Source organism: Vicugna pacos, chromosome 28 (genome assembly GCF_048564905.1).
Source record: "Vicugna pacos chromosome 28, VicPac4, whole genome shotgun sequence".
Lineage (NCBI taxonomy): Eukaryota > Metazoa > Chordata > Mammalia > Artiodactyla > Camelidae > Vicugna > Vicugna pacos.
This window is the reverse complement of record NC_133014.1, coordinates 11,103,052-11,117,984: the sequence shown is the minus strand read 5'-3', so window position 1 is coordinate 11,117,984 and position 14,933 is coordinate 11,103,052. Positions and strand designations below refer to the sequence as shown.

Here is a 14,933-nt window from a genome sequence, read left to right as displayed (position 1 = left end):
CCGTGGTGGGACCAGCTTGCCATGCTCAGGAGCCGGCCACCATCCGCAAAGGGGCTGGGGAGCCAAGGATGGGATGTGAGCAAAGGTCTGATCACCAGGTTTGCTTTATGGGGAGGTCTCTGTGGCTGGTGTGTGGAGAACGGATGGAAGGTGTTGCCATGGCAGCCAGTGAACCAATTAGGACATGACTGAAGTAACCTAGGTGAGAAAGGAGGAAGGCTTATACAACGAAGCACGAGGATGAAGAGAAATCTACAGATCCCAGGCATTTAGGAGGGAGTCAAAAAAGACCCTTTCCCAGAACTAATGGTGGGTCATGAATCAATGGACGGGTGAGACCTTGGGTGGGAGTGACTGGGATGCTTTTTGGTCGAGTGGCTTATCCAGTGAGAGAAGAGTAGGGAAGGAGGAGCAGGGGCTTCCTCTCTTTACTCCAAATGCTTTGGTATTATTTGAAACTTTGAAGATGGGCGTGTATATTAACAAAAAGCCTAAGAAGGATATTTTTTAAATGACAACTAGTTCGAATGTAATTTTCTGCTGTGTGCATCATCCGTTAACTGTGATAGATCATTTCTCGAACTATCATATAAAACATCCTTCCTTGTAAAAACCTATTTTGAAAAGTGGACCCTGTGTGACAGCTTCATTGGTTCTTTACGAAATATTGGAAGATTTTTTTTTAACCCTCTAAGGTCAGGAAAGAGAAAGAAACCCCAAGTCAGAGGTCAATGAGTTCTGGACTATATCCATCATATTAAATTTTCGGCAGAATTTTTATAACACCTTTACACAATCAGACGACCTCATTCAGTAATTAGAGGAGATCCTAGACTTTACCGATGCATCCAGCAATTCCCGAGTGACCTTGCTGAGCACTTCCTCTCCCAGAAAAGAGAAAACTCAGTTCCAGCCAACAAGGAGGAAGTGAGAGAAGAAGTGAAATTAACTAAGCCCTGGAAGGAAATGGCCAAATCACCTTCAGTTGTGTAACAATCAGCGAATAGAACACAGACACAAGGAGACACAGTTAAGGAGAGAAGTGTTTTATCATCAGTTTTAGGAGAAAAGCATTTTTAAGCAACATTTAAAAAACAAAGCCTAATGAAATGATGGTAAGAAAAGTCAGTTTTATGGATGAATATAAATAATGTATGCAATATACATCTTTATTACTAATCCAGATATTTCTGGCCCATCAATTTAGACATGCTCAATGGTAATTTGCTATCTGATGTTTAACCTAGTCTTGTTTGTATGCGTTAACTTTACACATATTTTCTGAAGTCATTATGAAGAAAGTTTGTCAAGATAGAGGCTAGGACATATTGCATTTAAAAGTTTGTTAGCTTAAACTCCCAAACCAGAAACTGACACATTGTAACTAACTATACTTCAATTTAAAAAGTTATTAAAAATAAGAACAAAGCCTCAGATTCCAGGGGCAGAAACCCTAAAGGGACTGTTTTGATAGCTATAACAAAGTCTTGAGGGAAAAGGAAGGGACAGAGGAAATCACACAAACAGCTGCCAGGAGCAGGTGAGAAAATGAAGAGGAATAAGGAAGAAAGTCAGAAAAGGGAAGCGAGAACTCAGAACCCAGCTGGAAAGTCCCCGTGTCACCCTGAAAGAAGCAAACTCACATAATATGTCACAGCCAGGTGGGAAGAGGACGGAGGACAAGGGAACGGAGTTCACCCTAATCCTAAGAGGACAATGTGGAAACACTCAGGGGCAGATACACGATCTGTCTAAACATCATTCCGAATACAACCGGATCACTGAGAAAGGAGTTTCCAGCTGGGCACTTTGGAAACACAAGAGGCGGGCAATAAATGTTTGTAACCAAAAAAAAAAAAAAAAAAGATGAAAAAGCATCTGGTGTGGGTTTGGCGAACCAATATTTGAGTCATGGTTCCAACATTTACGAGTTGTGTGGTCGTAGATACATTACCTCTATTGGTCTCAGTTTCCACATAGGTGAAATGGGTCAATACTATCTACCCGAAAGTTTATGTGACGACTAAATAAGATGATGAGAAAAAAGTGCCTGGCATTTAGTAGGTGCTCAATAAAGGACAGCTTTTTTATTTTTAACTTGTTTTTCACATTGACTTTTTCTTACTGAGCTATAGTTGATGTACAATATTATATGTTATGGGCATAAGATATAGTGATTCACAATTTTTAAAGGTTATACTCCATTTTTGGTTGTTATAAATATTGGCTATATTCCCTGTGTTGTACAATATATCCTGGTAGCTTATTTATACATAATAGTTTGTACCTTTTAATCACCTCCCCCTAAATTGCCCCTCCTCCCTTCCCTCTCCCCGCTGGTAACCACTAATTTCTCCTCTATATTTGTGAGTCTGCTTCTTCTTTGTTATATTCACTACTTCGTTGTATTTTTAAGATTCCACATACAAGTGATAGCATGTAGCATTTGTCTTTCTCGTCTGACATTTCACTTAACACAAATGGTAAAATTTTGTTCCTTCTTTCTTAAGTAGTAGTCTATCATATATTCATATACCACATCTTCTTTATCCAGTCATCTGTTGATGGACACTTAGGTTGCTTCCATATCTTGGCTATTGTAAATAATGCTGCTATGACCATTGGGGTGCATGTATCTTTTCGAATTAGTGTCTTTTTTGGGGGGGGAGGATATATACCCAAAAGTGGAATTGCTGGCTCATATGTTAGTTCTATTTTTAGTTTTTTGAGAAATCTCTGTACTGTTTTCCATAGTGGCTACACTGATTTACATTCTGACCAACAGTGTACAAGGATTCCCTTTTCTTCACATCCTAGCCAACATACGGTATTTATGTTCTTTTGATGACAGCATTCTGACAAGTGTGGGTGATATCTCATTGTGGTTTTGATTTGCATTCCCCTGACGATTAGCAACGCTGAGCATGTTTTCACGTGCCTGTTGAACATCTGCATTTCCTCTTTGAAAAAATGCCCATTCAGATTTTCTGCCCAGTCGGGTCGGGTTTTTGTTGTTGTTTTATTTTTGATGTAGAGTTGTATGAGCAAGGATGGCTTTTTTTTTTTTAAGTAAAAAGTAGTTTCTAAATTTATATCCAAGAAGAATGGCATAATACAATGGTATACGAAAGGGACTCACATCCTACAGCCTGCGGGACATACCCGGTTAAGCCCATCTGTTTACATATTAACTATGACTACGTTCTCACGACAAGGGCAGAGTTGAGTAGTGGCAACAAAGTTTGAAATATTTGCTAACTGGCTCTTTATAGATAATGTTTCCAGACCCCTGGTATAACTTGTATCAGAATCCTGTGTTTGCAGCCCACTCTCCTATATCCATTACGTGTGAGAAAAGACACAGAGGAAAAAGGCCACCTCCCCCCCAACCCAGGACTCTTACAGTTGGATCCAAAGGAAGTACAAGTCTTCATTGGCCTCTCAGAGCTGGAATAATAACTCAGCCAACAGGGAGAGGCCACTGGAGACCAGTTACCTCACCAGAGCCAGCCGCCTGCTTGTACATCTAAGCCCTCCCTGTTCTAGACCAGGGGAGAGACCACAGCATTTCTGGAGTCTGTGTCCCCTCTCTGAGCACCTGGGTCCAAGGGGGTGGGGGGCAGACCCAACTGAAATAATGCTGTAAGAGGAAGAGCAGAGGACTCAAAACTAAAAATTAGACCGTCCAATCCGAAATCATCCCGAAAGCAGGAAGAAAAGAAGTGAGGTGTCCATGGAGACAGATGTAACGACACAAGACGTCCTTTACACTTTCAGATGCCAGCAAGACCCATGGAAATAAACAATGGAAGGAAAATGACAGACTCATATGAGCAATGTTAGGACATCAAAGCCAAGGATGAGATGGGTCTTGGGGAAAATGGTAGGAACGGTCATGACTTAGCTCTGTTCTGAGCAAGGGAGCAAATGAACAAGGAAGGAATGACCCAGGGCAGAGAGCAGACATTCCTAAATTTATCATGATGATGTAAGAACTAACTCATGATTATTTTGCTTATCTTCTTGTTCAAAATGATCGAAGACCATTTGGGTGAGGCCAACCTTGATAAGAGAGGTAAGAAACCCACGATCAGGCATAAAATGGTACCAAGGCTCTGGCTGCTCTGAATCAATGCCACTCCCATCTCAGAGGAATGACCTACCAGGGTAGAGGGCAACTTGTGGCTGAGAAAGGCTGTGCTGACTCAGTCGCTGAAGAATTCCCCAAAAGCTAGAGTGGCGCTCCCTGTGACATCTTGGCATTGCCAGCTCCCCACTTCTGCTTGGTCCATTTCCCTGGTCTGCATCTCCACCCCCACTGTCGTCACTCTTCCAGACCTGCCCTCAGTGCAACTTTCTCTGTAGTGAGATGTTTTCTGCTTATTAGGAACCGGAAGGAAGTGCTGTGGCCTGAGTGGTCTCCTTGGATAGACGGGGTTTGATACATGCATTGCACAACACACCTGCTTGACACAATAAGAGGTTTCACTTCCTAAGATGGACAGGATGCTGCCAGATTTGGGGTCCAGGCTACAGGGTCAGGATGAGACATGGCAGAGACTCCTACGTCAAGGGCGTTGCCCCATGGCTCCAAAAATGTCCCTTGAGCCGAAAGAATGAGGGCTCACGCACCCTAGATACTAGACGATGGACAAGTAGATTCATTCCTGACCCCAGTCTCAAGTCCCAGGAACAGAATGGATTAACTCAGAAACGACCCTCGAGTCCCTTGCATGCCTCCCTTCCTATCACTGATTGTCCTCCTCCTTCACTCAGCTTCTAATTGCATCAGCAACTGAGGGTCTCTCTCTGAGTTCTCTGTCAGGAGAGCGCACAGAGCTACCAGACCACCAGGTCCCGTGGACCTCTGCACAGAGTCTGAGGAAGGTGGTCATTCCTTCAATGAGGTTTGGGGACCAGGGTTAGTTTGCAAAGTGCACCCTGTGGCGGTGAGACAGGCAGGTCCACTGGGCTCCCTAGACAGGGCCTCTGGGGAGTCTGCAGAATACACACCCAATTTCGTGAGGGCTTAGAGTTGAGAACTGACTATTGCTCACCCAGCACTTAAGAAATGGATGCACTGAGCAGGATGTAGCTTTGAGATCCCCGGTGGAACATATAACTTACTGAAGATGGAATTCTTGTGTCTGCCTTCCTGATCTCAAGGTACTGGGAGTCAAATTAAGAATCAGCAGGCTGGTTAGTTAGTCCACTGCATTATCCTTGCCCACAGTAGAGTCGCTTTCCCTCCTGCCTGTAAAAGTCAGGAGCTCTCTCCCATGAATAAGGCTGAGCAAGCCCAGGACTTGGCATAGAGTCACTGCATGCTTATTTGAGGGAAAACACTGTCAAATTCCTGCTCACTGTCTCAGGCTGCAAACCTTTACTGACTGAATTTGCACATACTGGGCTAGACCCAGCTCTAAAAGAGTTCACAGACCCTAAAGGGACCCAGGCAAGTGAGCAAGGTTTCAACTCAGTGTTATAATAAGTACTATAACATAGGTATGCCCAAAGGTGTAGAGAAAGCACAGTTCCTGGACTCCACGCACCATTTATGACCTGGCCATTCCTCCTACCAGGGCTACCTTAGGCAGGTGCTCTGCCGCTGTCTGAGTTAAACAAGGTCTGGTGCATTCCATACACTAGCAACAAAACACCCGGAAAGAGAAATCTCATCTACAATAGCATCAAAAACAATAAAATACTTAGAAATAAATTTAACTAAGAAAGTGAAAGATCTGTATGCTGAAATTATAAGGCATTGACAGAAGAAACTGGAGACAAAAATAAATGAAGAGATCCCCTGTTTGGGACTGGAATAACTAATATTGTGAAAATGTCCATACTACTTAAAGCCATCTATAGATTCAATGTGATCCTTATCAAAATTCCAATGGCGTATTTCTCAGAAATAGAACAAACAATTCTAAAATTTGTATGGAACCACCAAAGATCTTGAACAGCCAAAGCGATCTTAAGAATAACAAAGGAGGCATCACACTTCCTGAGTTCAGATATTACAAAGTAATATACATATATATATAATTTAGTGTGACATAAAAAAAGAAAACTTTGAAATTCATGACAACCTGAATGAAACTTGAGGGCATTATGCTAAGTGAAATAAGTCAGGGAATCACAAATGCTATATGATCTCACCTATATGTGGAATCTTAAAAAAGGAGAAAAAGAAAAATCCATAAACAGAGAAAAGAATGATGGTTGCCAAGGGTTAAGGGGATGGGGAAATGGGGAGATGTGGGTCAAAAGGTACATACTTTTAGTTATAAGATAAATAAGTTCTGAGAATCTGATGTACAACATGGTGACTATTATTAAGTTCCCTGTAACATATAGTTGAAAGTTGATAAGAGAGGCAATCTTCAATGTTCTCACCACCAAATACATACATACATATATATATATATATATATATAATTATGCAAGGTGACGGCTGTGTTAACTAATCTCTTATGGTAATCTTTTTGCCATATATATGTATATCAAATCATCATGTTGTATACCTCAAACTCACACAATGTTATATGTGAATTACATCTCAATAAAGCTAGAGAGGAAAAAAACAAAGTCAAATAACTCTTGGAGTTACCAAAGGAGAGTCCCAGCTGGATATTCTTCTTTTAAAAACATTTTTACTTTTCAGAGTTAACAGAAAATTTCCTTTAGGCAAAAAATACCTCTGCACTTCAAAAAGAGATTGTGATCATGAAGCTTGACTTATTCACAATCTTTTCAAATATGCTCTTAATCCAGGCTCATTCCACTGTTCATTAAACATTGATGTAGACTCCATATGCAATTGGCTAGGGTACCAGCCTGCCTGGGTTGGATGAGCTTGTCTCCAAGCTTCCCCCAGCCCCCTTGGGAGCCTGCATCCCGCACAATATTTTCTCTGCCTCATCCTAGCAAGATGAAGGGTCTCCCTAGAGGCTCCGGTAACTGACCCGGAGTCCTCCAGGTAGAGAACAGCACCCTGGGCTTGGAACTGGCAGGGCGGCCATCACTTCATTATGCCCACTTAATCCACCTCCAAGTGGAAAGATTCCTAAACTTCAGGGAGTAAGGGAGGGAGCGTTTGGGTGTATCTGTGTGCCCTCCACTTTGTCACAGAGATCCTAAATTAAAACATTCTTCTAATCTAGGAAAGCCCAGTATTTTGGTTTGACATCATCTGCATAGTAGTTTTCAGGGAAAAAAAAAAGTATATTTGCATGATGACACATTTGCAAAAATGTGTCACAATTTGCTCCCACTTGCCTTTCCAAGGATTGGAGGGTAATTTCAGTTTATCCTCTCCCAGAAGTTCCCAACAATCCTCTTTTATTTCTTTTTTTTTTCAACTTGGTTGTGAAATCAGTTGACAGAAGGGGAAATTTCTCAGCTCTCCACTTCTGCTTTTGAAGCCCATAAAACAGTGAGGGAGAAACTGGCAGACAGCATACCTCCTCCTAGAGGCACAGCAGCCAAGCGAGGAATCTTCTCTCGAGCCAATCTTCAGTGATCAGGTATCGCATTAACTCTTCCTTATGACTTAGGTCCTAAGGGAGTGTCTCTCTCTCTCTCACTCTCTGTCTCTCTCCCTGCCTCTCTCTCCTCCTTCTTCCCTCCCTCTCTACCTGAGGTCTGGGCTTTTTGCAAAAATGCCAGGTGTATTATACAGCTATAATCTGCAAAATATTGGGGTAAGAATTTAGACTGCTTATCTGGCAGCTGACATCTGATCATTACGTATCAGACCTCTGCCCCAGATCCCCTAATAAATACACTCCTGGCTTGGACTTGGTTTAGCAAATGCTTTTCTCTGAATGCAAAGGATGGCTCTTCTATGCATTCGCTCAGTCATTCAAAATTGTTTCTTTGCGTGCCTGCCGTATTCCAGATGCTGAGGGAAACGTGTGTCAAGGCAGCCCTTGTGGGGACATGCATGGCAAGCGGTGGCTCATTTTCTCCTCTTTACACAGGTGTCTCAAGCAGCCATGGCAGCAGTACCTGAACCCGCCAGTGAAATGATGGCTTACTACAGGTCAGTGGGGAGACTGAAACCAGTCATGTGAGCAGGGCTCCCCTTTTCAAGAGTGGAATATTATCTGTGCTTGGAGACCAGATTTGTCCCCCAAGTGCCTCTTTTGGTGGCAAGCAGGGTTCCAAGGTAACCTGCTTTAAAGACTGATTTCGTACTACAAGCCCAGCCTTGGGGCCCACAGGCCCCAGAAATTGCTGCAGGGGCTGCCTGCAGATGGCAAACAGGAAGAAAAGATGCCAAGTGGACAATGCAGGGGCTCCCTTGGCAAAATTTGGCTTCAGTGAGAAAGAAAGCTCAGATTTTTAACTGGGCTGCAAGTTAGACCTCACGATCCAATAGAGAGCCACCGGGGTACCAGCCCTGCCTCCACTGCTGTTCCACGCACGTCACCATGGAAACTGCCAGCTTCAGGCAGCTTTAAGGAACATGCTGTTTGCAGTTTCCTATTAACAGTAAAGGGAAGGAAAAATAATCTTGTCCGCAAGACATAATTGAGCAATCTCTCTGTTTTTATTACAGTGACAATGACAATGACCTGTTATTTGAAGCTGATGGCCCCAAGCAGAGGAAGGTGAGACCTTGGGCTTAGCTGTCAACACGTGGAGGAGCTCTGACATGGGAAAGAATCAAGGAAAGGGGTCTGGGTCACCTTGTTCCTATGGAATTTGTGATGCAGTGACTTTCTCCTCTTCCAGTGAGACAGACACAGGCCGCATGGCATGCTGGCCTGGCCACTACGCAGTCAGCACAGTCGCTCACTGTGCTGTGTGACAGTGGCCACGCTTGCGGTGGGTGAGGGGAATGACTGCAGAAATACTGTCTGCTGTCTCCTGGTAGAAAGACAGTCAAGGCTTCAAAGCGCATTTGATTCTCCTCTTAGGAGGGGTGTTCAGCCCTAAAAGTGATGAAACTTCGTTAATCACGTGAGCTGAACTCTGAGACCCAGAGCAGATGACCCTGAGAACGAAAATATCTGCCTCTTTAAGGGTGGAATCTTTTTTGGCTCCCTAGGGTGGAGTTTATGACAACAAGGGCAGATGATGTAAACAAAAAGGCGAGCTGGGGGTTGCAAGACAATCATTCACTTGCCGTTTGATCTGGACAAGTCATTTCATCCTCTTTGGGCCTCATCTGAAAAATCAGGTTCATGAGCTGAATGTTGTCGGAGACTCTGGCATCCTGTAACCTTCAGTTCTGAGCTACTGTCAGTGGCGGGGAAGTTTATCCCAGCAGAGGAGTGTTTCTTTGACTTGCATCTTTGCAGGGAGCGAGGCTGAACTCCAGCTGCCCCTTCTCTTCTGTACGAGGCCCAATAGCTTTCCCAGGTGGTACAGCCGTCAGCCCAGCGCATGCAGCTACATGGGCAGCCATTTCTCTCTGACTCTTTTAGTTCGTGGCAGCCTCCCCCAGCTTCATAAGCCAATCTTCAGTCTCATTAAAAGTACATTTCTTCAAAGGCTTTAAAACCAGTATAACTGGTTCCCTCCAGCCCTGGGTGGGGCGCAGCTTCTGGGTCCAGCCCTCGCTCCCACTGCCTCTCCCAGCAGCTGGGCTCTCTCTCGTCCTGAGCCTCAGCTCTGGGCAGGAACTCCTCTCCCCTCCAGCTTTCCTCTGTGCTGTTAGAGGTCTCTCTAACCGTCCTTCAAGCTTTTAAACCATTATCATGCCTTGGGGGCAACCTCAGTTAAGCCTTAATACAATTATAGTTTCTCTGAAGAAGGCAAAAGTGGGAAACTATTTCATAAATATTATTCATAAATTATAAATATAATTATAAATTTATAAATATTTATAAATTATAAATATAAATTTATTTCATAAATATTAACCACTTTTAAAGTATTTGCAGGATGCTTATGAGACAGCGTTTGAAAAAAACGTGTATAGAATAATTGAAGACTTGTTGATTGAGCTTAGATGCACCCAAAATATTATGATCATCATAGCCGTGAAAAATTAAATGCATAGTGTTAGTGCCTTAGGTTTACAAAAAGATAAAAAGTGTAAGAAAGTATATGTTTATGGTCAGGTGTGGCATGTGTAAGAAAAGGCTAAGTAGCTATGGGATTTATTCTAGAAGTACGCTATATAGGACATGAGAAAGCCCACACTCGGGTTTTGGGTCTGCCTCTAACTGGCCACGTGCTCCTGGGTAAACCACTTAACCTCTCTGGGCTTCAGGGAGATGAAGGTGCATCCTTAGAAGCTCTGTTATCTCCTCCTTCCTCCTCTCTCGCGTCAAAATGAGAGTTCTCTGGTCCAACCACCTGACCGTGCTGACTTCCTTGGTCCCTCCACAGTGCTGCGTCCAACCCCCGGACCTCGGCTCTCTGGGAGATGAGGGGATCCAGCTGCAGATCTCCCACCAGCTCTACAACAAGAGCTTCAGGCAGGTGGTGTCGCTCATCGTGGCCATGGAGAAGCTGAGCAAGTGTACCTACTCACAGTACTTCCAAGATGATGACCTGAGGAACATCTTCTCGCTCATCTTTGAAGAAGGTACTGAGTGCGAGCTGAGGACAGACACGAAATCTCTGGTCATTTCCTTCTCAGAGGCCATATCTCAACAGCTGACTCCCCCAAAGCTGAAATCCTTTAAAAGTAGAAGGCCTAGAGATGAGATGAAAACAGAGATGCCTAGAAACCCAATTAATCACCTTTTTAGTTGAAATGATTCTTTCTTTTTTTTGGCTTCTGCCAGATTTATTTGTTCACTTAAGATGTTTTTAAGGAATTCTTCTCTAATGAAATGATGATGTAACTGGCTGATGGTGCTATTAATCTTAAGAATGAAAGCTTTTCTAGAATTTATAGACGTGCACAAAATGGTACCCAAAAAGTTACATCGCTATACCTCGCTATATAAAGTCCAATTTGGTGATGTAGTTTTAGTCTCATTTTTAGTTATTGAAACTCTTCCTGAAATAGGACCTTGATAGCTACTCACATCGACAAAGCATCCAATCATTCTCAGAGTGCTTTCACGTACATTATCTCCTGCAAGTCTCATGATGTCCCTGCTGGGCCAGTTCTATTGTCATTGCCATTCTACAGAAGTCACTCTATGGCTAGACCACAGCAAGCAACAGAGCTGAAGCTTAAACCCCCATCTTAGGATGCCAGGTCCAGTGTTCTGGCCCACCCCAACTTCCTCCCCACCAACGTTATCATCGAACTTCGGCTGCTCTTTCTCAGATGTCCTCTGAGAAACCTGCCTCACATCATCAGGCCTGCCCTTCTGATCTTCTACCTAAATGACCTATGTGCTCCCCCTTTTAGAGCCTGTCACCTTTGAAACGTGCGCTGATGATTTCGTGTGTGACGCGGTCGTGCAGTCGCTGTACTGCAAACTCCAGGACAAAGAGCAGAAGTCCATGGTGCTGGCTAGCCCGTATGTGCTGCAGGCTCTCCACCTCCTCGCACAGGATATGAGCCGAGAAGGTAACTGGGGACGTCGTGATTCTTTTCTTGGCCTCCTGGTGGCTTGCTAATTCTCCACATTTTCCACCAAGTAGAATATTCAGGCAAATGATCAACAGAAGTGAAAAAAAATGTATAATGAAGGACAGATAAACTTTCTATGTTGGTCCTGGCGATGACACCAGACCGAGTCCCTTAGCACATTCATTTTTGAGCAAGAGATGGAGAAATTAGACCACTCCAGCACACCCAGGACCACTGCCCAGCCAAGTCATTTAACGGTAGTGCAGTGTTGGTGCTCCTGTGAGAAAGGGGTCATTTGATAGACATGACCCAACTGCCTGTGGGTTCCTCCTGCCTGTCATTGAGGTTGAAACTAGAACGGTGGAGAGATAACGTGTCCCTCCTCATTTCCAGTGCTTCCCTCTGGCCCCTAACGCCCTTCCCGCCCAACACCAGATGGTTCCTTAGAGGGAAATCTTACTGACAAGCAGGAACTGATATCTGTCTTCTGTAACTGGCAGTTGTGTTGAGTCTGGGGAGCCCATTCGTTGGGGGAATCTGCCTGTAATCTTGCCACTGTGGCTGAACCGCGTATGCAGGGGTGCAGCCCAGGGGGCAGCTGAAGCGAGCAGCCTGTTCTCTCCCAAGGCTGGTGACCTTGGAGAAAGCTTCCTGGTCTCAGCCAGGCCAAGACAATCCTGTTTCTTTAGAACTGGTTTTTGAGCATGACCTTGGTGGTCTCCAAGTGAGGCAGCTGTGACTGAGGAAGATTAAAATGAGTGTCTCTCTTTGGATCCCCTTTTCCCAGCTAAGCCCATCCTTTCTCAAGTTCCTCTGCTTGGCTGCTACATGTTCTGGAGACAGATTCATGCCTGATCTCTTTCGGGAGCCTGGTTTAACCTCTTTTCTCACTTCCAAGTTGATTAAATTGCTCGGCTCTTGTGGATGGGCACATCACCAGACAGGGACAAGATGACTTTCTTGTTCTCAGTTTCTAAAAATTATACCCCCTAATTCTTTTTTATTATTATTTTTTATATTTCTCTTTCTCCATTTTATTTATTTATTATTTATTGGTGGCGGGGAGGTAATTAGGTTTATTTATTTATTTTTAATGGAGGTACTGGGGATTGAAGCCAGGACCTCATGCATGCTAGGCATGTATTCTACCACTGAGCTATACCCTTCCCTTCCCCAAGCCCCCGAATTCTTCACTGTCACTGTGATGAGGCTCTGAGAAGCCTCTAGATCTTTGGGGAAAAATCTGATGTAACCACCTGAACTGGCTATTGTCTGTGAGAAGCCAGGATATCCTGTCTGTTGGGCCACAGGAACCTCGGTGTGGGTTCCCACAGAGGATGCTAAATTGTATGAGTCCTGGGCTTGGGGCCCAGTGGTTGGGCCGACCCTGCGGTGCTGCATGTCCCTGACCACTAGACCCGTCTCCTTTCCCCAGTGGTGTTCTGCATGAGCTTTGTGCAAGGGGACGAAAACAACAGCAAGACACCTGTGGTCTTGGGCCTCAAGGAGAAGAATCTATACCTGTCTTGTGTGATGAAAGGGGATAAGCCCACCCTGCAGCTGGAGGTAAGTGGATACCTTCTCAGGCTCCTCTGAGGCACCCCTAGCCATCACCCGCTTCCAAGTCAGCTACCTCTTCCCCCAAAACTCTGGGAGCAGATCTCCTTGACAATTTTGCATATATGTAAATACATTTAATCTAAGTGTTAAGTGCACGCAACGTTCACTCCCACCACAGAGGATGAAACCATCGTGCGGGTGTCCTCACGTCCTGCCGTGGTTACCACCCGGCAGATTCTGCAGTGTTAGCGCTGGAAGGGTTGTCCATTGCTGGGGCTGCTCCATTTGACAGATGACACTTTGGGAAGTTAATCGATTCAAGGGATCTGTCACCTGTCATCATCTCCACTCCACTCCCCAAATCACACCTCCCCTCTCCAGCTTTCCCAGCAAAAGCTTCATTTCCAAGTTGAAGTCATTCTAGCCAGAGCCACAGGAAACAAATTCAGAAAAAGTCCCTGGAACCTAGGTCCTCCTAGAAGCTTTAAACTCATTTTCACTTTTTAAAAACATTCCCACCCATATTATGCTCCCCAGCATTCAATACGAAGTTTCAGAAAAGGATAAGGTCTCCTTCCAGTCGCGATACAGAAGGCTGGGGTCACAAAGGTAACTCCAGAGTCCGACTCTGGGTCTGTGACCTGCTGACCCGTTTTCTCTCTAGCCAACCTGGAGAACATCCTTGTCCAGACCAGAGTAGAGTATCTCTGTCCCCTCCCTCACGAAAATTTTTATTTCTGTTTTGCTGAAGGCATTGGACCCCAAAAGTTATCCAAGGAAGAACATGGAAAAGCGATTTGTCTTCTACAAGACAGAAATCAAGGATAGGGTGGAATTTGAGTCTGCCCTGTATCCCAACTGGTACATCAGCACCTCTACAGCTGAACAAAGACCCGTCTTCCTAGGACAGTCCAGAGGAGGCCAGGATATAACTGACTTCACCATGGAAATCGTCTCTCCCTAAAGAAAGCTGGGTCCAGAGAGTCCACATGCGTGGAGTCACCCGAGGGCTGGCAGAAGGGGGATCGGGTCTGAACATGGCTGCAGCCTGAACTTCACTGTTGTCTAATCAATGCCCAGCCACCTTCCCTACGTTAATGCTAAGGCGAGCTCCTGCGCATCAGCTGGCAGGAACAGCCCCTCCTCCCAGCGTCCATCCTCAGACCCCATCCCCTGAGCCAGCCCTCTCTCACCTCTTCTACTCACTCCGCGCCAGGCGGGTGGAAACCCCGGCGCACTTGATTCAAAGAAATCCTCTGTCCTTTGTGCCAGCTTCTGATAAGTGATCACTTAACTATTTATTTATTTATTTATTAATGGGTTAGTCTATTTAATTTAATTCAAGGGGGCCCCAAGAAGCAGCAGTGTCTGTGAAAGACCCTAGTCTTCAATATCTATGGGACCAATTTAATTTGGGTTCGTGCACCATCTTTCAATCAAGTCCTTTCACCAAGGCTGAAAACATATAAGCTCAGATTATTTAAAGGGGAATATTTATGAATGAAGTGTGATCAGATTGTTCAATGATTTCGAAATAAATTTCACTGATAAAAAAAAAAATTTCTTCCATGTGGTCATTGACAGTCCTTGCCTCTGGCATAAAAGAAAGATAAATGGGACCTACTCAAATCAAATGGTGATCATTTCTTAAAAGCCTTTAGTCAAAAAAAAAAAAGACTTATTCGGGGGAAACAGCTGTTGAAATGTGGCGGTCCTCAGTGGCCATCCCAACACCCTCTCCTCCTCCTTTTCCACAGCTGTCCAAGCAAGGACACAGTATGTGGACGGACGGAGGCCGTACAACCCAGCAGAGCCCCTCTCCCAGCTCTCTCTCTCTTTCCTACTTGCAGTACAAAGCACGGGATGACTGTTATGAGAAGGC

General features: G+C 44.5%; 1 protein-coding gene across 1 annotated transcript; it reads left to right on the top strand.

Annotated features, from left to right (window-relative positions):
• The first annotated feature begins 253 nt into the window (after positions 1-253).
• Positions 254-14,590, top strand: IL1B (interleukin 1 beta). The gene is made up of 8 exons (XM_006203828.4): positions 254-309; positions 7,382-7,529; positions 7,986-8,047; positions 8,567-8,618; positions 10,348-10,546; positions 11,327-11,488; positions 12,927-13,057; positions 13,803-14,590. Exons 3-8 carry the CDS (start codon positions 8,001-8,003, stop codon positions 14,013-14,015), a joined length of 804 nt encoding a protein of 267 aa, XP_006203890.1. The 5' UTR covers positions 254-309; positions 7,382-7,529; positions 7,986-8,000; the 3' UTR covers positions 14,016-14,590.
• The last annotated feature ends 343 nt before the right edge of the window (positions 14,591-14,933 follow it).